Source organism: Bombus vancouverensis, chromosome 5 (assembly GCF_051014615.1).
Source record: "Bombus vancouverensis nearcticus chromosome 5, iyBomVanc1_principal, whole genome shotgun sequence".
Classification (NCBI taxonomy): Eukaryota; Metazoa; Arthropoda; class Insecta; order Hymenoptera; family Apidae; genus Bombus; species Bombus vancouverensis.
In genome coordinates, this window is record NC_134915.1 from 3,321,420 (window position 1) to 3,346,920 (window position 25,501).

General features: G+C 32.6%; 1 protein-coding gene across 5 annotated transcripts in view; it reads right to left on the minus strand.

Annotated features, from left to right (window-relative positions):
• The window catches only part of LOC117159861 (uncharacterized), a 213,852-nt gene that overhangs the window by 20,972 nt on the left and 167,379 nt on the right, over positions 1-25,501 (minus strand). For 4 of the 5 annotated variants that reach the window (XM_033340034.2, XM_033340037.2, XM_033340036.2 and 1 more), the window contains exon 5: positions 6,570-6,704. In XM_033340034.2, the coding sequence (XP_033195925.1) occupies positions 6,570-6,704 (135 nt within the window). The remainder of the gene's footprint in view (positions 1-6,569; positions 6,705-25,501) is intronic. The other variant, XM_033340035.2, reaches the window with a different exon arrangement.

The window sequence follows — 25,501 nt, forward strand, 5'->3', positions numbered from 1 at the left end:
ATCAGTTTTCGACTCTGTTGCTCTAATATCTTTTTTAAGGTTTCCATCAAAGAAGGTTTCTATTAAAAAAAAAAAAAAAAAAATAATGCAACTGCGTAAGACACACGCGTTTTTTGCACTTGCGTGAAAGATATTATCGCGAATATGTAGTTCACCTTGAACCATTCATCATTTTCCTCTTTCATTTTTCCTCTTAATTTCACTTATCGTTTAGGAGAAAAACATTGGGAGCTAATCAATCTTGAACAGTGAACACACTTTATATATTTGTATATTTTCGAATATCATAAAAAATTAACAAATCTGTCAAAGAAAAAGATAGTTTTATCGCGTGACTTTGTTGATTATATATAAGAGAAAAAATAAAAGGAAATACGGTGAAAGAACGATAAGATAGTAATATAGTTACCAATGATCACACGTCAATCTTAAATGTATAAATACGAGAAATGAAATATCTTCCAATATTATTAAAAACTAAATGGAAAAAAATAATCGAGGAAAATAATATTTTTATCGTGTGACTTTGTTGATTATACATAAGAGAAAAAAATAAAAGGAAATATGGTAAAAGTACGATAAGATAGTAATATAGTTACCAGTGATCATACGTCAGTCTTAAAAGTATAAATACGAGAAATGAAATATCTTCCAATATTATCAAAAACTAAATGGAAAAAATAACCGAGGAAAATAATATTTTCATCGTGTGTCTTTGTTGATTATATAGGAGTGAGAAAATTGAAGGAAACACGATGGAAATGTAACAATCTTGCAGATGTATCGCTACAGGTGTACTATCTGGCAATAATAAATGCCTGTTATATGCACAAATACGCAATAGAAACAACGATAACAGATGTTACCTTTTTATTGCCTCGTGGATTCTCATGCAGCACAAGCCGTATCGGTCACGTAAAAAATTACAAGTATACTAGTGCATATCATTGAAGAAACAATCCGTATTCTACAGCGAGTTGCGCATACAAACCTACCTACATACAAATTTGTATTTGTTGAAGCATCAATACGTGACTGAATTTTTCAATGAATTGCTTTATACCTCGTACCACGAGAATGTACGTATTTGAATTTATTTCTATAAAACACTTTACAACCACGTCAATATCGGATTGAAGATACGAGTATCATGATTTTATTACTATAGTTTGAAACAAGGCAGAAACGTTAAAATATTGAAATATATACACAAATATACATGTATATATATAAGATATATTTACTTGTAGTGAACATTCTGCAATTTTTATGTGTATTTCCAAACTAATTGAGGTATTTGTCGAAGTGGGTCTCACTTCTAGGAAAACTCTACATCTTCTCTAGTGTTTAGTTTTTTTTTTTTATTTGGAAGTAGTTTACAATCAATTCTCATTGAGAATTATAAGTAAATTATTCCGGCGTGGTATTATAACGTGAATAATAAATGATTATCGTATGTTTGGTTCTAGCTGAATCTAATGTTTAAACCTAGAGGGTAATGTGTCCTTAGCCTGCGGATCTGATCCGTCGTGTCGAGTAATTGAGTAACTAGTAGGTTTTGGTGGCTGCTAATTCTTATGTTATATCTATTACTGAATTTGGATATTTCTTCTTTAACTGTAGGTATCTTAAGGTCGCGACGTATTGTTTCATTGGTAACATACCAAGGTGCATCTATTAAGGATCTTAGAGTTTTTGATAGGAATCGTTGAAGAATTTCTATGTTGCAATTACTCGCTCTTCCCCATAGTTGGATCCCATAGATTCAAACAGGTTTTAATATGGGTGTTTAGTTTTTGGCACAACGATTCTCTTTACAGCGGCTTCTTTCGTCTCTATTATATGTTGGCAACTAAGTGATTGCGGATTTTGTCATTAGGTGGTATTGACAAAATCCGCAATCACTTAGTTGCCAACCCAATAGTACCGCGAAAAGATCGTCGACATGCAGACAACGTGGACGATAAAGCGCAAAAGCCGAAATGGTCGGAAAACTTCCGACCCTAAGCCTAACGGCTATCAATGTATTTCGCTATCGCAGTCGTTGATCGTTCAGTTAGCCACCGGAGAGTGAAGAGTGAAGAGTCGTTAATCGAGAGTTGTGATATCACATTACTGCATTAAGTTCAAGTTAAATAATCATCGTTTTCTGTTTAATCTACTGTAATAAATCCATCTATCAATACATTATCATACAGGATAGAAACCAGTGGAAATGGTAATATCTAATATTTCTGAATAAAGAATTTCTATGATATATTCATTTGCTCTTGCTTTTGCGTTTGCTCTCTCTATTTTGAGACATAAAACCTCATCAGTATTAACGTAATTTCGAGATTCGTGTCCCATTGCAGTACTAACGCAACACTAGAACACACATAATACATTCATAAAAATTGTCTTGTGTAATAAAAGTAATGAAACAATTTCGCGAGTCACGATATTTCATAGAAAATTAGAATTTATCTTTCACAGGTAAATTATAAACGAAAAAGAAGTTTGCAATTTCAGAATGTAAAAGTTACAGATGGGAATATATCACAGCAGAGATACGTGAGAGAATTATTCATGGCAAATTGATTGAATTGAATTGAATGCCTTGTGAAGTCTGCTAAATATAGATTTTCTGGTATTTTTACGGTGTGAAATATACATGGCGAAATGTAATACCTTCTTTCGGAAAGTTAGAAGCGTGTAACTTCGTTTTAAAAATAGTTTTACCAATGTTGCGAGGGTACAGGAAAGCTTTCACGTTGCGTCTTACGCTTTAAAGTTGGAACGGATGAACTTTTACTTCTAGCTCCTAACTTTACTCAAAGGGAAAGCTTTCCTAGGATTTATATCGTTTATAAGAAAGTGCCCATCAAGTATAAATAAGAAGTTTCTTTCAGAAGACACGAATATTTTTCTTTGCTACGCCACTACCTACTTCGAACTATTTAAAAAGTAAATAAACGCGATAAAATAAAAATCTCGTTTACTCTACTCGTAAAAGCGAGGTGAAATAAAAATAAATTTCCTACATCTAAAGTAATTCGCTTGTCCACTATTTTCCCTATAAACATCTTATTTATTGCTTCAGTGATATTTTTTTTTCAATATACTCTAGATGTAGACTATATATAAATTCCAGACGAGTTATTCGACTTTCATTTATTATGGTGTTTATTCCTTTCAATTCATCACTTGGACAATTACTATAATCTTTTCATAGAACTTTACGTTGTACTTGATGATATCAACAAGTGTCGAAATTCGAATAACTCGATAACTTTGTTGCAGAGAAATTTCTAAAAAAGTTGCCAACAAATTACTATATCTGATATAGCTAACACAGGACGACGATTCTCTGATTAGAAAAGAAAGATCAGCTGATCTGACACATTGTTACGATATAAAATATGATACCGCCTGCATTGTGGACGTACGATTCCTTTGATATCGTTGTATCGATCACGCTCTTGTTTTCACTTCTCACATATGCATATTGCATACATAAAAACATACTGATCGCACCAATGACAGGTTTCCATATTAGGATCTCTAGCGAATAAATTGCATTTAGTTATACAGGGTCGTCTAAAAATCGATGCTCACGATTTCTCGAACACTTCCGACAGTCGAGCAATTCTTATAAAAGAAACAAACAATTATATGAATGTCTTTAACGTTCCTGTAGAAAATTAACTACGACGAAATTGGCAAACAACTGTTGAAAGCATACTAAATATATCATTTAATGATGTGATACGAATGAAATGCTATAATTAATACCCACGTAATTTTAAGTCAGTTGATCTCCAATTTCAAACTGCATCGCATGTGTAATTTCATTTTATTGTTAAAACATAAAAGCTTTCTATTTATTGCAATTATTGGATGAACATTTAAGGCGAAGTTGATTACGTTTAATACACGTTGATTATAATTAATTCCGCGTAATTTTAAGCTACTTGATTTCCAATCTCAAATTGATCTTGAAATTGAAATTTAATGTAAGCTCTTTGTCCGTGATAATTGTTAAATAAACGCTTAAGGCGAAGTTGATTATTAATTAATACTCGTTTAATTTTATGTCAGTCGATCTCAATTTCAATTTCACATTGGTCAATTTCAAATAGCGTCGCACGTACAATTTCATTTGATCGTTAAAACGCAGAAACTTTTGATCCGTGGTAATTATTAAACAAACGCTTAAAGCGAATTGATTACAATTAATGCGCGTTGATTATAATTAATTCTGCGTAATTTTAAGCTACTTGATTTCCAATTTCAAATTGATCTTGAAATTGAAATTTAATGTAAGCTCTTTGTCCGTGATAATTGTTAGATAAACGCTTAAGCCGAATTTCATTATAATTAATACCCGCGTAATTTTAAGTCAGTTGATCTCAATTTCACAATTTGACACTGAGCAATTTCAAATTGCGTCACAGGTACAATTTCATTTGATCGTTAACACGCAGAGACTCTTGATTCGTAATAATTATTAAATAAACACTTAAGGTGGAGTAGATTGCAACGTAAGTAGAAGGAACATGGCACGAACGTCTAATTCATGGAGGTAAGTAATCTTGATATACCGTTAAGAGTACGTACACTTCACTGGCCACGAGTCGAGCTTCGAGTTTGCACGTGGCTAATATTCTAGCACGTGGAATGCGGCCAAGCTATCGAATAACCAAGTACAATCAACGTTAACGACCGCGTGTACGATGTAAGTAGACTTCAATATAACAAATTACCGATAAATCTACGTCCTCTGGTACTGTAAAGTTAAGTGGCAAACATGTCCACTGATAAACCGTGTTGTCAGTATTTTAAGCCTACCACGTTCCACGAATTTTTACATTTTTAATCTTTTTCTCATTTTATCGAACGAAAAGAATTTGGAATATTGTTAACCTCTTAGGTACAGTTGAATTTTGTTTCTTGTTTCTCGCTGTTGTCTTGCCGGTTGTTTCTCTGTACGGCAGAGATGGACGAGAATTACGTGTAAACGATACAGCACTGCAATAAGCTTAAATAAATAAGGAAGGAAGCTTTTTTGATAATTAAATTATAATTTTTCTTAAAAGTATGCTGCATATAATTTAACTTAAATAATTGACTTTAATAATTAATATTACAATTGAGTGTGATATATTTTAAAGCACTGTACGACACATAGAATTTGTCACAATTTTTACACTCATAGCGCGATAGTGTTTTCCAAATTGCTGTTCGTTTTCTATTTTGAAGCTACATTTTGAGGCGGAAGATTCTAAAAAATTATAAAGATACGGATCGGCATGTTAAAAAGACCATCTAACAACGGTATATTTATTTTAACGAGAAGCAACAATTGATACCTGACACTGGCGTATCAAACATAAAAACTATATATTCTGTCTGTATATCGTTAACACTGTCATAAAATGTTGTGAGGGCAAAAAAGGTGTGCAGCAAGACAAATGAAAAAGATCATTTAGTTCAAACGGAGCGAATGAGTCAATGAAGTGAGCCACCATAGTGGCGCGTCGTACCTAAGAGGTGAGAAGATGTTCAACCCTTTGAACTTCATTGTCGAGTAACTCGAAATTAATTTTTTTCACAGATACTCCGTGTCGTACTGGATATTTTTAAATTGTCAGGTTAAATATGTATTATATTTGGCAGTATTTTTTTGTACTTAGATAAGCAATATTACATATTCAATGTAATTAGCAAAAAAATTGTTTAAATTGCTTCCTATCAAGCAGCTGTTTGATAAAGTACATTTTAAATAAAACACTTAAAACGATAGAGAGTTGTTGAAAAGAAAATTAGAAAAGAATTAGAAGTTCAAAAGGAATAGCACAAGACTGAAACGAGAAATCCTGCATACAAATAAAACTTTGTTCATATTTTGTCCAAGTTGAAGGTATTTTATAATGTTAGAAAAATACAATTAGCTCGGAAATAACCGAAAGAACGTAGGAAGGTTAATAACTTTACGTGGTATATTTGCCCATAGATCTCCAACTATTAATATAACGTTACACATTTTGTGCTGATATTATACTGATTAGATTCATTCTATTTATTAGAAAATCTGATTCGTAGTGAATAAATTGCACATAATCACGATAAGAAATCATTTAGAAACATTTCACAATCAAATCAAATAATAATAGAAGTAATAGCGACAGGTTGCTGCGGTTCTCGAATTTTGTATATTCCAACGTCGCTTTAGAAAAGAGGTTTCTAACATTTGAAGAATGTGCAAAATATTAAAACATTAATATCAAAACTTTTTATACTTCAATAATTCCTTACGCGCAATTTTTCCATTATTTTCCATATTTTCCTCGAGTATACGTGGAGAAATGGTAGAAAAATACGACGATTCGATGAAAAATGCCGCGTTTGATAAAATACCTGCTCAGCCATAATGTTTAAGTATCTTGTTGGATATCTTTTAAAAGTTGGGCTTATCTCACACATCCTACGGGCATAGCTATTCCTCGTGATGGAAGCGTTACGCTCGAGTAAAGCGATATTTATTGAACGCGCCGTGGCGGCGAACGAAGCAAATGAAGAAAAATTACCTGCGTTGCGGAGGCGGCGTAGGCGTTCTTGATAGAGGAAAACTGGCGACTTCCCTCGTCACCGACAGCGATCGAATCGATCCGAATGTTTGGTCCGGAGATAAATTGGCACCAACACTTTGCACCATCCCGCTACTGAAACAGATCGATTCGCTGACATCAATTAAACCCGTAACGTAATAAGAACCTCTCAACTTACTTGGTCGTATCAGTTAATAAAGGATCTTTTATAACACAATCATGTTGGCAGCCTTGTATTCCGCTGATGTCGTGCAATAGGCAAAAAGTAACAAAACGACGATTAAAGTTTTATTTTACAAATTCTGGACACGTCGTGTTTAAAGTATCTGTACGTGCCTATATGTTTAATCAAATTATGAAGAATCAAGGAAGAAAGTCTACAAGTCAATGTGTAATCTTATTTATGGTACATATAGTTAACGAAGCTACGAAAAGTCAAAGAAGGAAGTCTGTAATCTGTCAATCAATCTTTTAATGTATCCTTTATTTATAGTGTAGTATAGTAAATAGTATTCATAGTACAGCATTTATAGTATACATAGTTAATGAAGTTACGAAGAATCAAAGAGAAAAGTCTACGAATCAATGTGTATCTTATTTATAAGACTCGTAAGAATAGAGTTTCGATGGAATTGCGATAGTATCAATTCCCTTTTACGTGATCGGCATGAGCCAGGCAGCGAGACTAACTGAATTCAATTGTACAAAGTATAATTATTATATTCATTCACGAGAAAGCGCTTCGGTTGGCATTTTACGATGAAACTACAACGGGGAAAATGATGTAAAGGATTTATGTAAATCAAGCTTTTGTTGTGTAAATGTATTTATGCAAATATGGATGATAATATAAGCCGTTTTTATTGCGTTTCCAGAGATTAATCATATAATGCCAATTGCAGAAGAAATATCAAGCGATACGCTACATGCATACACATAGTTTCAATGGCAAAATGTGCTATTTCATATACGTCCGACGAGGTTCAATATGGGACAAAAATTAGACATATAATTTGCTCCTGAAAGGTACCAATTTAAGGGAAAACGTATTTGGTTTTCTTGTCTTTTCATACGATAGGTTTTACGACATAAAAGTGAAAGTATCCAGCAAATTAATAGTTTTTCCATATGAATCGATTATCATACGAATAGATATCTTTTCAGAGAGAGTGTCAAGACGAATCGATTCGTAAATTAAAACTTCTATGATGAAGAACGTAAAATTTAAAAGAACGTAAATCATCTGCATATCACATGTACGCGTCCATATAAAATGTAATTGCACGAGATTATGTTCCTCTCGATATCATCCAATTCCTGTCTGACTACTGACTGTCTGATTCAAGTGGCATAGTCTGTAGCTATCTGAGACGTAAAATGCAAAATACAGTCAATGTAAAAAGCATTCGTACATCATTTACAAAAGAAAAACTTGTTCAAAATTGGACCAAAAGACTTGAGCTCTTTTTCAGAAGCTAGAAGAATTAGTTCACTGGATGACGTGTAAAAGATAAAAAAATTGTACAAGGTGGACTTTACTTTCTTCATCGCTATTCATATCAATTTCTATTTTCTCCAAATTTCTGTTGCACTTCATCTAGTCAACTAATCCTTCTATTGGTTTGGCAACTAAGTGATTGCGGATTTTGTCATTAGTTGGTAATGACACAATCCGCAATCACTTAGTTGCCAACCCAATAGCTTCTCAAAAAACCTCAGGTCGTATGGTCGAAGTTTGAAGAAGTTGATCTATTTTAAATAAAATTTATAAATTATAAATTGATAAAATAACTTCTTTAAATTTTATTTTAGAGATGTTATTAACACTCATAACATAATGGCTATAATCTTAACTATAAAATGATAAGTTACATCATTTGTTAATATCATTTTTGTAATTATTTATTTACATAGTTGTAGTGCACTAAGCCATTAGGTTTCTTTTACAGGTTATGCCAAATACAGAGCGTTTCACAATGTGAACCAGTTTGACGCCAATATTCAATTATGTACAATATATAATTAACTTGTAAATTACTCGTAAGCCGTATTATTTTAATTGTAATTTGTAAATTAGATTATTTTAAATAGAACAATGTACATTATAAAATTGTCTTATATAAAGAATTCTTATAACATATATAAGAATATAAAGAATTTCTTGTATCTCGCACGAATACTTTTGTGACTGATCGTTCGTATTTGTTGCGTTCGAATGTTCCATCGTTTCTGCCGAGGTTGACTGATAGAGGAACGAGTGGATGAATTTGTAATAGAAAAATATCTTGAAATAAGTATAGGTATAAGTATAAGTATAGTGTACGCTGATACAGATCCTCACTCTTGCACTGTTACAATACAATAGGAAAAATCCATGACAGGGTTCATATATTTATAGCAAAAGGACATTAGCAAAAAGTTAACCCTGGTGTGTAGTTCTAGCTGAAGGCTACAAGAAACAGCAATAGAAATCTACTTATAGCTCTTTTGTCTTTAGACCTTGCAATGCAAAACAAAATTTATATTCAAGCGCGCAATAATATGGACCTCTCCTTATTTTGAATTTTTTTCCTTAAATTCTATTCTTTTTGTAACAACGATCTCCAGGTCACGGATATACAAAAGGAAAAGGTGTAGAGATTTTCTTGAAGTAAATACTTCAACAGTTTCGCGTTAGGAAGCGGAAACGAATCGCGTGCAGTTGTTGTTACGAATCTGCAATGTGAAAATCAACCGAGAGTAATTATTAGAATGTAGAGTGTAATCTTGCCTCTATTCGACGAATAGCGTTTCACTTCTCTACATAAACAGTATTATATCACACAACGTCCGAGATACGACTTGCTTTAGAATCAAATGAAACCCATTCGACATAAAAAGTAACGCTAGGCGATAATTTAACACATTCTTTTACCGTTTCTCGGAAGTGTTTTTATAAATATTTGTAGCCGTTATAAGGTGCACGCAATATGCAAGTACATACATATATTTCGCGCTCTAGAAACAATTTTTACCGCTCTTCGTTGCCACTTTCGCGAACAATTTTTCTTAAGTAATTGGTTCCTTGATGCACGCTGAAAAAACACGACACATAGTGCATCATTAGCAATAGGAAACACTGGAATTATGTGAGAGAAAGTAGTGGCATTTCACGTATATATTTTTCCCGGCACATGTCAGCCTTACACGTTCCATTATAATTTTCGTATCGTGAAAATCTATTCTCCTTGTCACGTCTTTCACCTGTATGGCGACAAAGGCACGTGAAACAATTTTATTACCGCCTAATTACGTTCGTTTGCGCCGATGTATTATTAATGTCTGGCAATTTGCAGCGCCAGTACGTTTCTACTTATGCGTCCATGAATAAATTGATAACGAGATTCAAGGTTAGCCAATTGGGTAATTGAATATTTAAAAAATTACATTCGGAACGTTCATTAACTGAATATTTTAAGAATCATATTAAATATTTACATTCTTATTTTTTATTATTCTTTTACTATTTATTATTTCTTTAAGACGTGTTTGCTTCGAATAACAAATTTTCCAGCGACGATATTTCGAAGATTTTACTATTTACATATATATATATAAAATTATAATAATATATATATATATGTCGGAGATGAAAGGAAAACCGGAGCCTTCCCTTTGCAATTTTGGGAAAGTCTTCTAATGCTTTAGCCTAGATTTTATCATAGCTGTAATTAAGCAATTGTTGTCATTTGCAATTGTTCGATATTTGTGATAGCGAAAGTGGGTTCGAGGTGACAACTGGTCGCCGAACGTAGCCACGGTCACGGGATAAACGTTTTGCCTGACGAAGGTGTGAATCGGTTGTATAGTTCTCCCTAGAAATCACATAGAATTGTACTTTGGAGATGTCGATATAATGGGACACACGTTGTATTAGGAATCAAACTCCAGACAGAAACTGCCTAGCAACGGCGTTTGGATCTTTCTCGATGTTTCCAAAGAGTATACAACAAACTCTTGACAGAAACTGCCTAGCAACGACGATTGGAACCTTCTCGATGCCTCCAGCGAGCATATAACAAACAAATGCAGTCGTACAGCGAAAAAGATTTTCATCAGTTATTCATTCGTGTGATCGCCTTGGAAAGTGATACATCGAGCAATTTACCGAGTGTCTCAGCAATCGTATTTTTTTGTGTTTAAAATTATTCTACGCATAGTAAAGAGTTATCCCGTTGACCGTGGATTCGTTTGAACCCAGGAACATTGTTAATAGCGATAATTAAATTCATTATTCGTAAAACCTATTAATCGTTGATCTCATTATTCGTTAAATTTATTATTCGTAAGACATATTATTCGTTACTCTTATTATTCGTTAAACTTATTACTCTTTAATCTAGTCATTAGTTAAACTTATCGTTTGTTAATCTTATCATTCATTAAACTCATTATTCATAATATTTTGTAAAATCTTGCATATTCGCGTAAATATAATCTCTGTTTCGTAACACGATGGCTAATTCAAACGAAGAATCGTTACGCGCCTTAAATTCTAATGTTAACCCGACATATATTTATTATTATCATTTCTTTCATTAGGTAAAATTAGATGAATCGAAGAATACAATACCTGCTAATATTTAAGAAATAATTATAGATTCGTTAGTATTTTAACTGACAGTTTCAGGAAATTATGATCACAAAAGTATTATAACATGTTCTTAGTCCTATCTAACTCGTCCATCACTGTTTTATTGAAATCGTTGAAGATTTGCAATTATTAAATCTCTACGACCATCGTCTGGGGACGTTCGACAAAGTTGATGCATTTTCACCACGTAGGTTTAGTTCTAAATTTAGTAACTGTAATGCCATTCATAGAATGTGTTTAGTTGCGAATAATTTTTCTTTCGTACTGGACTTTTCCACGTTCTATCTTGGCGCGTTTGAGAATTCTTTGCTTAAACTTCTACGATGCATACGCGCTCTGTAACACATCGCGATCCAATGGGTTTTCTCCCGTTTGATTGAAATTTAATTAAGCCTTTGCACTCTGAATTTTATTTCAATTTCGTTACCAACAGCTCCCAACGCTTCCAAGTATTTTATTTCAAATTTACTTTAACTAAAAAACAAGACAATTTAAATAAATAAAGGAAGAAACAAATTTACTTAAATACCAGTTTTATTCACACTATTGTTGTATTTTGTAATTTTTAAGTGTACGATATATCCTGAAACAATTTCCAGGATGCAATCCTGGTTTTCTTTCGCACGTTGCACGAAAATGTTGGACTGAAAGAATGTCGAGTGAGACTCGACAAAGGAGTGCAAAGGGTTAAATCTACGATTCTACCGTTTATGATTCCAAATATTTAATTAAACCGTGCTTTGTAACTGATATGAGACTGCATACCAAACAAAGACAAATTGTAGACATAAACACGCGAGTGGACGTACTGTGGTGGCGAAAAATCCGATAATTACGATTCACCTCGGACAAATTTTCAACCTTGGAAAATCCGCGTATAAATTTTCAGTCCCGAAAAACTGAACCATGTACGTAAATGCGTGCATGTAACGTCCTGTTGTCGCATGAAAGCTGTATTTGTATATGAAGCATACTACATATGTACATACATGTGTTATTATTGTAATTTTCTAAGAAAATAAGTTGGACAAAGAAGAAAATGATTTTAAGGAAATTATCCACGTGTAAGGAAGAGGAAATACGTACACATATATATGTACATATATATATAGTATGGTCCAAAAATCAGTGACTGCGATTTTTCAGCATTTACGATAGTGGGAGGAAGAAACGTTTCGAACAAAAGTTAATCAGCTTCTAATCGGCTACGAATCGCAATATAATAATAATTTCAAAAAAGTGTTACTCCTTTAATAAAGAGTCACCTCTATATTTTTAGATGGAACGATACATTTTTGTATATGTCGTTATATTATATATGCATTTTTTAAGTCTCTACAGCTACGTATTAACACTAGAACTACCGATAGTTAACACGAAGCTATTTCTACCAGTCAGTCAAAATGACTGGTCTTTAAAAAATACGTAATAATAGAATATTTGTATATTTATTGATTTATTACTTTCTTACAGAAGAAATTTCATGTTATGCAGTACATTTTTGGTATTATTAATCCATCTGGGGTCATAACCCCTAAAAGAGGGTTGACACATTTGTAAAATTGTAGAACCAGTCATTTTGACTACTGTGATATTTTTAGTGTTAGCGATCTAGCGATCGATCCGGAATTTTCCTGATAACCGATATCGTCATATCGAATAGTACGCAGTACAAATGTTCAAAACGTGTGGCAAGTTGTACCAAACGAGGAAACTTGTTAATTGGAGTTCGATAAACAGATTTCAGGACCCTTTTACACTTTGACTGGTATTGGTATAAGTAGCCTTGATACGAAATTATTTCCAGTTTGAATACATAAAAAACAAAATAAAATTCATTATATTATTCTTTTAGTTATCGTTACGAAAGTGATTACATCAAAAAATATAACATGAAGTAGGAATTTTAAAATAAAATTGTAAAACCAGTCAATTTGACATGGTGTGGTAATTCTAGTGTTGTCACAAATTGTCACAAATATACACGAATCATTAATGTACCTCCTATTCTTAAATCTACCAAATGGGAAGTTAAAGCGTCTGGGAAGATATTAATCAATTGTGCAAATAACTGTATCCAAAATCCACATGTGCTTCTCGCTCTTTTTAACTTTTACACTTTGACAAGTATCAGTCATTTTGACTGGTATTGGTATGAGTAGCTTTGATACAAAATTATTTTCAGTTTGAATACATAAAAAACAAAATAAAATTCATTATATTATTTTTTTAGTTATCGTTGCGAAAGTCATTACATCATTGCGGAAGAAAAAGATAACATGAAGTAGGAATTTTAAAATAAAATTGTAAAACCAAACAATTTGACTGGTGTGGTAGTAGTTCTAGTGTCAAGGTACTTGGATGGAGAAATGATCAGTTTAAAAGATGTTTTATCTTTGATGTTGTGAAACTTATCGTACGAAAGACGAGGAAAGCATAAAAGCTAAAAAGTAGCGCGTAAAATATAAAAAGCAAAAGGTATTACGCTATCTTTCCTCGTCTTTCATACGATAAGTTTCGCAACGTTAAATTTTCCGACTCAATTACCTTAAATTTTCCCGACTCAAGTACCTTAATACCTTCCTGCAGAGGATTAAAAAAGATGCATCGAATGGAGTATAAGAAAACGTATTATTTCGTTTTAAAAAATAGTAGTAACCTCGATATTTCATACAAGTAAAACATTTTCGTATTGCAATTTACAGTCGATTGAAAGCTGATTAAATTACGTTCGAAGCGTGTTTTCGTCCAACTCTTAGACCACCCTCTATAAACCAATATACACTCACATTATTCATCCGTATATTATATTTATACTGTGACGATCTTCACGCGACTGATCTCACGAAAACTGCAAATAATATGAACTTAGTCTGTCGGCTAATCGTCTTTCAGCAACGACGATTCGCCTTTTCTTCTCAAACGCTTCTCGTTAGCTGTCCGTAAAGTTTGTTACAAAGTGGCGCTTTCCTACACGGATTACATAAGTAAGTACACGGTGTGTATCTACTCGCGAAAATTCCTACAATATTAAGCGAGAAACACGTGCGCGTACAATGAAATCCGCCGCTGTGTTCGAGGGTCGACCGTGTTGTTATGTACGAAAATCTAATGGAACTTTCGTGTTAAATTATCGCACGAAGCAGCCATCTGCTTTTAAAGCTTCCCTTTAATTCGATATATTTTTCGAAACGTGAAAAATGACCGAAGCGGCGGAACAGTCTGGAAAAACAATGCATCGCGACTGGATCGATACGCTTCCCGCGACAGGTAGGAGAATCCCATAGCGATTACCGTCTGCAGGAGACGACGAGAAGGGGCAAGCAGTCGGTTGAAGAGGACGGTTATCGATATATTACAGGGAAACCAGGCATTTCGAGATGCTGCGCTATGAATTATTCAGAACGTGGTGGCACGGCAGAATGTCGACGTTGTAGCATTGTAGCCGACAAACCGCGCGCCTGCTAATACATTTTCTCGCGGCGAATTGGCCAAGTTTCCGCATGGAGAACTACCCTTCGCAGACTTGTTATGAGGACGTGTTCCATCCTGGTAATGATGTATCGATTTGGCAGTTCGTTAACGAAACTTTTAATTGCGAAAGAATCGCGTCCTTTGCGACGATGGCGGAGCCCTAGCGTTTCTCGTTAGAAACCTGATTGGGGAAAATTTCCGTCATTTATGCGAGAGACTCGGGAAGTTGACATTTGCAGGGTTCAATTGTATTGTCTGAGACGGAGTATTTCCGTGTATTATATTCTAATACTCTTTGGAGGATTTGAGAAATAGAGAAAATGCCACAGTTTTGTCATTTTGTACATAATGGCAAATGTATAATGGGAAATGGAAAGTTCTATTGGTATTTTCGACTTTTCTATAACATTTTTCATTTTCTATAGCAGTTTTCTGCTTCCTATATATCTTACTATAGGAATTGTTGGAATGTTCAATTTCATATATTATATATTTATTTATAAGTATAAGATGTCTGATTATTATTATTACATTAATTATTATAACGACGAGAGTGGATCCATTGGTATTTTTCGTAAAATAATGTTCGCGTATATTATTATAGAAAACGTGGGATATATACGTTTTGAAATTACAAAAACGTATGTCGTCAGAAAGTGAAGCTGTGCTTTAATTAAATGTGGAATTAAACGGACGATATTTTTACAAGCTGAAATATACGATTTATGTAAATGCAAATGAATTCATTAAAATTCTCAGAAAGTTTAACTCGCACCATTACTATTCTCAGCTCACTTAATACATAATTATATGCATTCTTATAATTCGTAGATATGCGTCAAAATTATTAGTATCACAAGCTTATTTTTTAAATTAATTTACACAAAAACAAAATTAAGAACTAATTGTGTAATTTGCAATTAATTAATTATATTACAAACATTTTATTCAGAATCATGCTATTAATTCTGTTATGTCTCGAAGTTTTCATTACTATTATTTACGTTTAATTACAAATAGCGCAAATTTATTTTTATATTAATTTGCATAAAATAAATTGAATTGAATGGGCAATTTGTAATTCACTAATTATAATACAAATATTTAATTTATAATCATGTCATTAATTCTACTGTGTTTTGAAGTTTTTGTTACTACTTGCATTTAATTGCAAATAGCGCAAATTTATTTTCATATTAATTTGCATAAAATAAATTGAATTGAATGGGCAATTTGTAATACACTAATTATAATGCAAGTATTTAATTCATAATCGTGTCATTAATTCTACTGTGTTTTGAAGTTTTTGTTACTACTTGCATTTAATTACAAATAGCGCAATTTTATTTTTATATTAATTTGCATAAAATAAATTGAATTGAATGCGTGATTTGTAATCCACTAATTATAATACAAATATTTAATTCATAATCATGTCATTAATTCTACTGTGTTTTGAAGTTTTTGTTACTACTTGCATTTAATTACAAATAGCGCAATTTTATTTTTATATTAATTTGCATAAAATAAATTGAATTGAATGGGCAATTTGTAATTCACTAATTATAATACAAATATTTAATTTATAATCATGTCATTAATTCTACTGTGTTTTGAAGTTTTTGTTACTACTTGCATTTAATTGCAAATAGCGCAAATTTATTTTCATATTAATTTGCATAAAATAAATTGAATTGAATGGGCAATTTGTAATACACTAATTATAATGCAAGTATTTAATTCATAATCGTGTCATTAATTCTACTGTGTTTTGAAGTTTTTGTTACTACTTGCATTTAATTACAAATAGCGCAATTTTATTTTTATATTAATTTGCATAAAATAAATTGAATTGAATGGGCAATTTGTAATACACTAATTATAATGCAAGTATTTAATTCATAATCGTGTCATTAATTCTACTGTGTTTTGAAGTTTTTGTTACTACTTGCATTTAATTACAAATAGCGCAATTTTATTTTTATATTAATTTGCATAAAATAAATTGAATTGAATGCGTGATTTGTAATCCACTAATTATAATACAAATATTTAATTCATAATCATGTCATTAATTCTACTGTGTTTTGAAGTTTTTGTTACTACTTGCATTTAATTACAAATAGCGCAATTTTATTTTTATATTAATTTGCATAAAATAAATTGAATTGAATGGGCAATTTGTAATTCACTAATTATAATACAAATATTTAATTTATAATCATGTCATTAATTCTACTGTGTTTTGAAGTTTTTGTTACTACTTGCATTTAATTGCAAATAGCGCAAATTTATTTTCATATTAATTTGCATAAAATAAATTGAATTGAATGGGCAATTTGTAATACACTAATTATAATGCAAGTATTTAATTCATAATCGTGTCATTAATTCTACTGTGTTTTGAAGTTTTTGTTACTACTTGCATTTAATTACAAATAGCGCAATTTTATTTTTATATTAATTTGCATAAAATAAATTGAATTGAATGCGTGATTTGTAATCCACTAATTATAATACAAATATTTAATTCATAATCATGTCATTAATTCTACTGTGTTTTGAAGTTTTTGTTACTACTTGCATTTAATTACAAATAGCGCAAATTTATTTTTATATTAATTTGCATAAAACAAACTGAATTGAACGCGTAATTTGTAATCCACTAATTATAATACAAGTATTTAATTCATAATCATGTCATTAATTCTACTGTGTTTTGAAGTTTTTGTTACTACTTGTGTTTAATTACAAATAGCGCAAATTTATTTTTATATTAATTTGCATAAAATGAATTGAATGGGCAATTTGTAATACACTAATTATAATACAAGTATTTAATTCATAATCATGTCATTAATTCTATTATGTTTTGAAGTTTTCATTACTACTTGCGTTTAAAATATTCATTATTCATTGTAGCAATAATTCAAATACGACATTTCAACTGGAAGAAGGAATAATTTTAGATAAATAAAAAGATATCAGCCTAGATCTGCTATAATCAAATACAAAATTGAAACTTTCTACTTGATATATATATGGTATGCGAGAAAACTGGATGAAATTGGAAACTTCTTTTTTATTACAATTTTCCATCACTTTTTCCCCAGAGTACTATAAATAACTAACGCGTAGTATTATTCTTATGTTATGTATTTACGTATAAAATATAACTGCTCGCGTTGCCCTCATTTTATAAATCAATAGCCTTGAAAACACTTAACAATTGTGCGAAAATAACAAACGAAGAAATTTTATCGTTCCTCATATTGTTCACTTATGAATTACGATAACAATCTTCGATACCTTCTGTTAAACAGAGCAACACAGTATAAATAATAATTGTTTTTTCACATAACGAACAGTATGATAAATGACGCGATTTCTTTTTTTATCGAGCTTTAAATATTTCATCCCATAATAATTTAACAACCGTTTGAACGACGTAGCAAGTGTAGAATCGAAGATCGATAAGAATCTATGCGCGAGTAAAGTTAGAATCGTCACGGAATCGTAACAGATTGATGAAGTTTATTCGATGCATTTTAATCTATTAAAAAAAAGAAAAAAAAAAACAAAGCAATTTTATCATTAGATACAATCATCTCGGGAAATTAATGGCATCGTCTGAAAATCATACTTTCATCTCTCGCTTAAACTATCAAATCCTAGTAAGGTAAATTGTAAGTAAAAATAAATTGCTGAAAGTGTAGATTCTTTGGAGAAAAACTTTCGAGAAAATTACGTTGACTTTTATCGGAATCATGATTATATCAAAACATCTATCTTCCTTCACTCTAAATATTAGGTTGTCCGAAAAGTTTCTTTCGTTTCATAAGGTGATAATAGATGAACAACAATTTCTCTTTTATATTATTTTATTGAATTAAGTATGATCTATTTCGTTCTATTTCTATTATTATGTTCGTGCATAATTCATTGTGCGCATGAACATTGTGCGTCTATTATTTCCTTATCAAACGAAAGCAACTTTTCGGACAACCTAATACAACCATCTATATGCAATTATACATAGATACTATGAATATTTAGTTGGTAATTACGCCGAGTAGGTTTCTGCAATATAAAGACAGATTGTTGATGAAGTGGCTAGCCATCTGCCACTGGGAGATATTCTGGCTTCGTATCCCAGTCGGTCCGCCGATTTCTCAGCAATTATTTACGAATCGTAATAATTGGCTTTATACGCGAATGGCCTTTAGCCATGCAGAAACTATGCACGTTATATATATCCACAAGCGGTGTACGTGCAATGTCAAGCTGTGTTGGGCTATGGACACGATATTGGCCTGACGTCAGGTCACCCTATGCTATTAGCGCAAAAAGAGAAGCGAGGCAAAGAGAAAAATAGACATTTTACAAACAAAAATCGCCAGAGGTTTAATAAAATGTGTAAATGGCCAAAGGTCTTTCGTGTTACAAGGCACGAATGTAAATGTTCAATTTAGACCCCAGGACCAATGTGAAAATAAACAAAAAAAAAAAGAAAAAAAAAGGAGTAAGCTTGTCATTCTAACGATAGGCATACCAATTTCATAATTGGTACACGATCATCTTTAGTCGAATAGTTTTCGGAATTATCATCGGATTAAATTATTTCCGGATCAATGCAACTCAGTAGTCTGTAAAGCGGTATTTTTGGCCCAACTTTCGTTTCCCGACTTTCATATTGCAACTTCCATAATGGAATGACAATCATTGAAAGCATATTACTTGTCTCAAATAACTGTGTGATGAGAGATAACGTTTTAAACGGGGAATATAAAGGCGTGAAGTTGAAAGTGAAACTAACTGTTTCAATTATTTATTATGCTACATTCAGATGCACATGTGTGATATATTTCCATGCGTACAAGCAGCTATATTTTAGTCATTGGATTGCGGTATACGCATGCTTTTGTTACTTATACAAATACGCAAACTTGCTGACAATTTAAGGGGGTGTCCTGAATTAGAATGTTCTAAAACAGCGTCTTTTTGTGTTTTTTTTTAGAAGGGAAAGAAAGAAATGAAGTTATTGAATTTTGAGGTATAGTTTTATATATATTTAACGAACTCGATGAACTAAGAGAAAGACAGAAAACAGTGTGAAATTAAAAATTTTGGCGGGTTTAAAGAAAATATGTGTTTTATAAAAAGAAAAATTAAACTTTAAGGTGCTATAACAATTACTTAAATAAACTTTTTGACGAACTTTTTTAGTTCATCGAGAAGAAAAATATGTAATAATTTAACCCTTTTTTTGGTTTTTCGTTTCGGTCAAGAATTACGAGGTGGATTTTTCACGACGATTGAAAACTGCAGCCCAGAAAATAGTCTTAGAAATCTGTTATAATTGTCTTTCTTACTTTAAAAAAAATTTTTTGTATTCGTTAAATATATATAAAAGCATACCTCAAAATTCAATAACCAAAAACAATCACAAAAAGACGCTGTTTTAGAATTCTAATTCAGGACACCCCCTTAAACTTCAAGACTAAGAAGAGACGTTCGATTAACCGAATCTAACGTTTGTTTTTAATTACGTGTCCGGAATTTACAATCGTATAATCACTGTTTTAGAGTACTAGAGTGTCCGGCATAAATATGCGCGTTATTTTAAGCAGAAAAAGTACATAGCTGCTGGTAACTGTGGCAGGCGATGCGACGTTAAATAATAAAACAAACAACGATAATAAATAAATGAAAACGTTTGAACGAAGTCGGTGCATTGCTTCTGTCTGAGTTCAAATTGAAACACGCGATATTGTAACGTGTCAGTATACTTTCTACGGCCGCTATGTCTCTGTTCGATTGCTGAATATAACCCCGTATGAAGTATAAATGAGAGAGGAGGCTTATTTTTAGCAGACACGACCTTTACAAGAGGCTATTCCGATTCGCATTTCTATCAAATATAGACGAAACGCTAACAGGCACTGTGCTTTGAAAGAAAACATCAACATTCAAATTTAATTGATACAAGTTCGCTCGTAATCTCATTGCAAAATCATGCTGCCCGCAAAGGTTAAGAAGAGAACATTTACAATCCTATTGCGGTATCTACCCTTTCGCTTCGGCAGTCCACGTCCGCCGAAGTACCGTCACTGAACGGAAACGCGCGCCAGAAATACGCACAGTGTGCGTGGTTGTTGTATATACGTTTTCCTAAGTTTTAACGCTTTACCGACCGATAGCCGATTAATCGCTTGTTTGTCGCTGACGCTTACCGACCGATAGCCTATTAATCGACTTTTTGTCGCCGACAATCTTTCTCATTATTTGAACAGTAATTTGTTATTTAGTACTAAGGTGCTTTGCTCAGTTGCGTCAGTTGCGTTGCTTTATAAGCTCCCACAGTTTTGTACCAATCTGAAAAACGTAGCGTTCGCGATGAACAGAAAGAATGGTATTGGAGAGTCTGAACCGAAACAGAGCCGGCGCCAGGGAGAATCTGCGCCTGAGCTGCTGTAAAGTGTTAAATAATAGTAATTCTTGTAAGAACCGTATGTGAAATACCGTTTCACTGTCAATGGATCTAACAGATTTTTTAGCATGAAACAGTATACGATCGTTTGGGTGTTTGAAATATATTACGTGGAACGTTTTGATGTTGTTTGAACAATGAGTAACTTTAAGAAGTGATTAATCCAATATGTCAGTAGAATCAACAGAAAATATTCTGCCGATAACGAAAAAATATATCGTTGACTACAGATAGCACTTGTATACATCATTTGGATGTCGGATATATGGGATGCCGGACTCGGGAGTCGTTGCGTGGTCGCCGCCTATATGCGGCGCTCGTACCCACAGGTCATCTCGTGGGTAACGCCCAGGGGTGGCGTGACTTATTGCGGGGCCGGGTACAAAAATTTTGCGGGGCCTGAATACACATTCAAATCCTGTACTTAAATTTTACAACGAGGAATTATTTATTTACAAATGCTGTTACATATTATATATTTTTTATAAGATGAATATTAAATAATAATACGATCCAATAATAATATTAAATAATTTTTCTCGCTTTTTTCGACACCAAGTTTTTGATAACATCGTCAAACTCGATTGAATTTGCTACTTCACTTTTTATTGACAGAATAGCCAGAGATGAAAATCTCTCTTGGTTTATCGATGATCGCAGATAATTTTCGTAGACCGCGAGGCCTCTCAAAACACGGGGTCGGGTTCCGCGCTGAATCTGCCTTGCGCCGGTCCTGGTGTCGCCTATAAGCGGCACTCGAAGCGAAAGGGTTAAACCTACGTTGCCACTCGTAAGTTGCAAGATACTCGCTAGTTTTAAACATAAGCTTCGATGAAATTAACTTTGCGCATTGTTGATTATAGTATTTTTTAATCACAGTGTAATTCAGATATTTCTACGGTACGTGCGAGTATTAAATATTATCAACTTCATTTTGCAATTAACTAACATCCATTTATGTTTTTGAAATTTGCTTTATCTCCCGCGTTACCCGCGTTCCTTGGTCTTCCTCTGTTTGACGCCATCTGTCGTTTCCCTACCTTACTCTGTTTGCCGCGCTTCTGACTTCCTAACCTCTTCTCCTCTAGTTTTTCTAATTTGTATCTCTCTCGTTTCTGACTTCTTTTCGCTTTTCTTTCACTTTCTCCTCACTCTTTATTTTCTCTTCTTCGTGTCACTTTGTGCTTCCTTCTGCTTTTTCCCTTCACAATTCACTTTTTCCATAGAGCTCTCCAACCGAACCGAAAATCTAACATCCATTTATGTTTATCCTAAGCGTCTCATGATTTATGAATATAGTAAACGATACATGTACAGTCGATTCTCGGTAACTGGAACCTCGCGGAAAAGCTAGTTAGAGAAATTTTTATTGTTTAACGAACGAAAATTCGACACGCAGAAGCTTCGTTCGAAGGCACAATTACGTTCACCGTTTCGATAACAGGTTAGCGTTTAATATTTTAAGCTTTCTCTTGGAACTTGTTTCATTCGATGTGCATAAAGTTACGCGCGCAATTACGCTGCCGATTGACAAAAACTGATTATCTTGCGTGAGTATGCACGTGGTCGAAGGGCGTAGAAGTAGGACACAGTTTGTGTTGTTTTACGTCATTCCAGATAATATTAGGTTGTCCGAAAAGTTTCTTTCGTTTGATAAGGAAATAATGGACGCACAATGCCTTTGTTTTATATTAGTTTATCGAATTATGCACGAACATAATAAGAGAAATATAACGAAATGGATCATACTTAATTCGATAAAATAATATAAAAGAGAAATTGTTATTCATCTATTATCACCTTATGAAACGAAAGAAACTTTTCGGACAACCTAATACTAACAGTTGGAAGAAAGATGACGATATCTTGTGACACACGACATAGTTATAGGCACATTTCGAGTTGCAGAGACTCGATGCAAGTTCGATTTTTAAAGGTCTGGATATTCTAAATTCAAATCCTACAGGTAAAATAACACATCTGGACACGTGGAAGGTAATTCGAGCTAAAGCGAGTTCTATTTCCATTTCTAGAGACTTTCAAGTTATCGAGCTTCGACTGAAATTTTCCTACGATATTGTATAGAAAACAAAAATTTTGTATTTAAAAAACACCTTTGCAGATGCACAGAAATGTTACTTACGATTTGTATATATGTCGAGTTACGCGTCTGCAACAATATTCGATGAAATGGAAAGAGAAATAAAGACCAGGATCGAAGTGTTGCGTTTCTACTTGTAGTTTTCAAATTATATTCCAATCATGTACATGTCTAATTATATTCTAATCAGTTACATGTCTAAGACATGTAAAATAGAGATCTGTTTATTACTTTAACGATATCTGCAACAGTTCTTCCCAACAGCTGCGTTCTTACACTGTGGAAACTAAGAATTTTATTTGAAAGCAAGTCAAAGTATTTATTTACAAAGTTAAAATTTTGATACATTTATACCCTAACCCGTAAACACGTTCAATAAACATCTCCTTGCACTTTCTTTTCTTTGAAGGAGGTAAGAAAACTAATTCGATAATATTCTCTTTGAGAAGGAGGAAAGGAAGTAACAACTTTTGCGTTTACAATTAGTTACAATTATTTGCAATTAATAATACAATTATTTTGTACAAGTTGTCTAGTACGTTTCTTTAGAATAATGAAGTAAATAAAAATAAATTACAAGTCTCTGGTCTCATAATTTCTTTATATTCAATTTTCAGTCATTTTTAAGGCGCGCAGGAGCTCGCTCTAAATACGAACAGCCTCTTACCGATAAATTAACAAATTAATATGAGTTCGCAGGAGAAATTTGCTTAACACTTTATCTCGGTCGGTGAAAGCTAAAAATTCGGAATATCCGTTTCGATCACCGTTACGCGTGCGTGTTTTCTTTCCAAATGTAAATTCGAAACCAAGCTGGTCGTATCCGACCCAAAAAAATTTTGCACAACCAAAAAAAAATTCAAGAACAAAGTGAGGAGCGTGCAACGTCAATGGAACATCTCTTACCAAAAGAAAAATTATCGACTTCGAGATGCGCCAAAAATTATGAAATAATTTCCACCTTATTTGTACTTTACTTAAACAAATATACGCCAACGAGAAAGATTATCCATTTGCTTACTAAACGGCATATTAAATATATTACAAGCTCTTCGAAGGCGACAATATGACAATCAAACACTTGGAGACTCAAATTGTTGAATACGGCGTCATAAATGACACTGTGTACCAGAAATGCCATTAAAATAGATTTAAGCATCATGTGAGATACGTCTAATGAGGTTCATCGTGAAAAAGAAAACAATTTGTGCGTGTTTATGCAGTCTGGCAGCGATGTACGCGAGATAGGGAAATGCTTATTGTGTGAATATAATCCTCGATCAGAAGCAGTTAAGGTTATAACAGCCTGCGTTTTGCTGTTTCCCTTGTACGAAAATAAATATTTTCTTACTTTACATTCAATAATAAAGCAAACGTACGCATTTCTTTTATCAATATTAAATCACAAAGATAAATATTAAACAGTAAATGGAAGTAAAATTAAACGTTAGGATTCATTTTTTTAATTAAATGTTACGATTAATTCTTTTAATTAAATTTTACAATTAATTTCACTTTCATTTACTGTTTAATATTTCCTCAGTTTCGCCTTACCTTGCATTCGATATTAAATCGCGAAGTTAAGTATTAAACACTAAACGAAAGTAGGATTAAATGTTACGATTAATTCTTTTAATTAAATTTTACAATTAATTTCACTTTCATTTACTGTTTAATATTTTCTTAGTCTCGCCTCACCTTGCATTCGATAATGAAGTAAACGTAAGTATTTCTTTTATCGATATTAACCCATTGCACTCGGCATGTTATTTCAATTTTGTTACCAACGCTTTTAAGTGTTTTATTTGAAATTTACTTTAACTAAAAATTAAGACAATTTAAATAAACAAAGGAAGAAACAAATTCACTTAAATACCAGTTTTATTCACACTATTGTTGTATTTTGTAATTTTTAAATGTATGATAATATCTTGAAACAATTTCCAGGATTCAATCCTGGTTTTCTTTCGCACGTTTTACAAAAAAATGACGAGACAGAAAGAATGTCGAGTTGGAATCGAGAAAGGAGCTCCTGAGATAAAAACTGATGTCGAATCACACTCGACATAGGAGTGCAAAGAGTTAAATCGCAAAGTTAAGTATTAAACATTAAAAGAAAGTAGGATTAAATGTTACGATTAATTCTTTTAATTAAATTTTACAATTAATTTCACCTTCATTTACAGTTTAATATTGCCTTAGTCTCGCCTCAC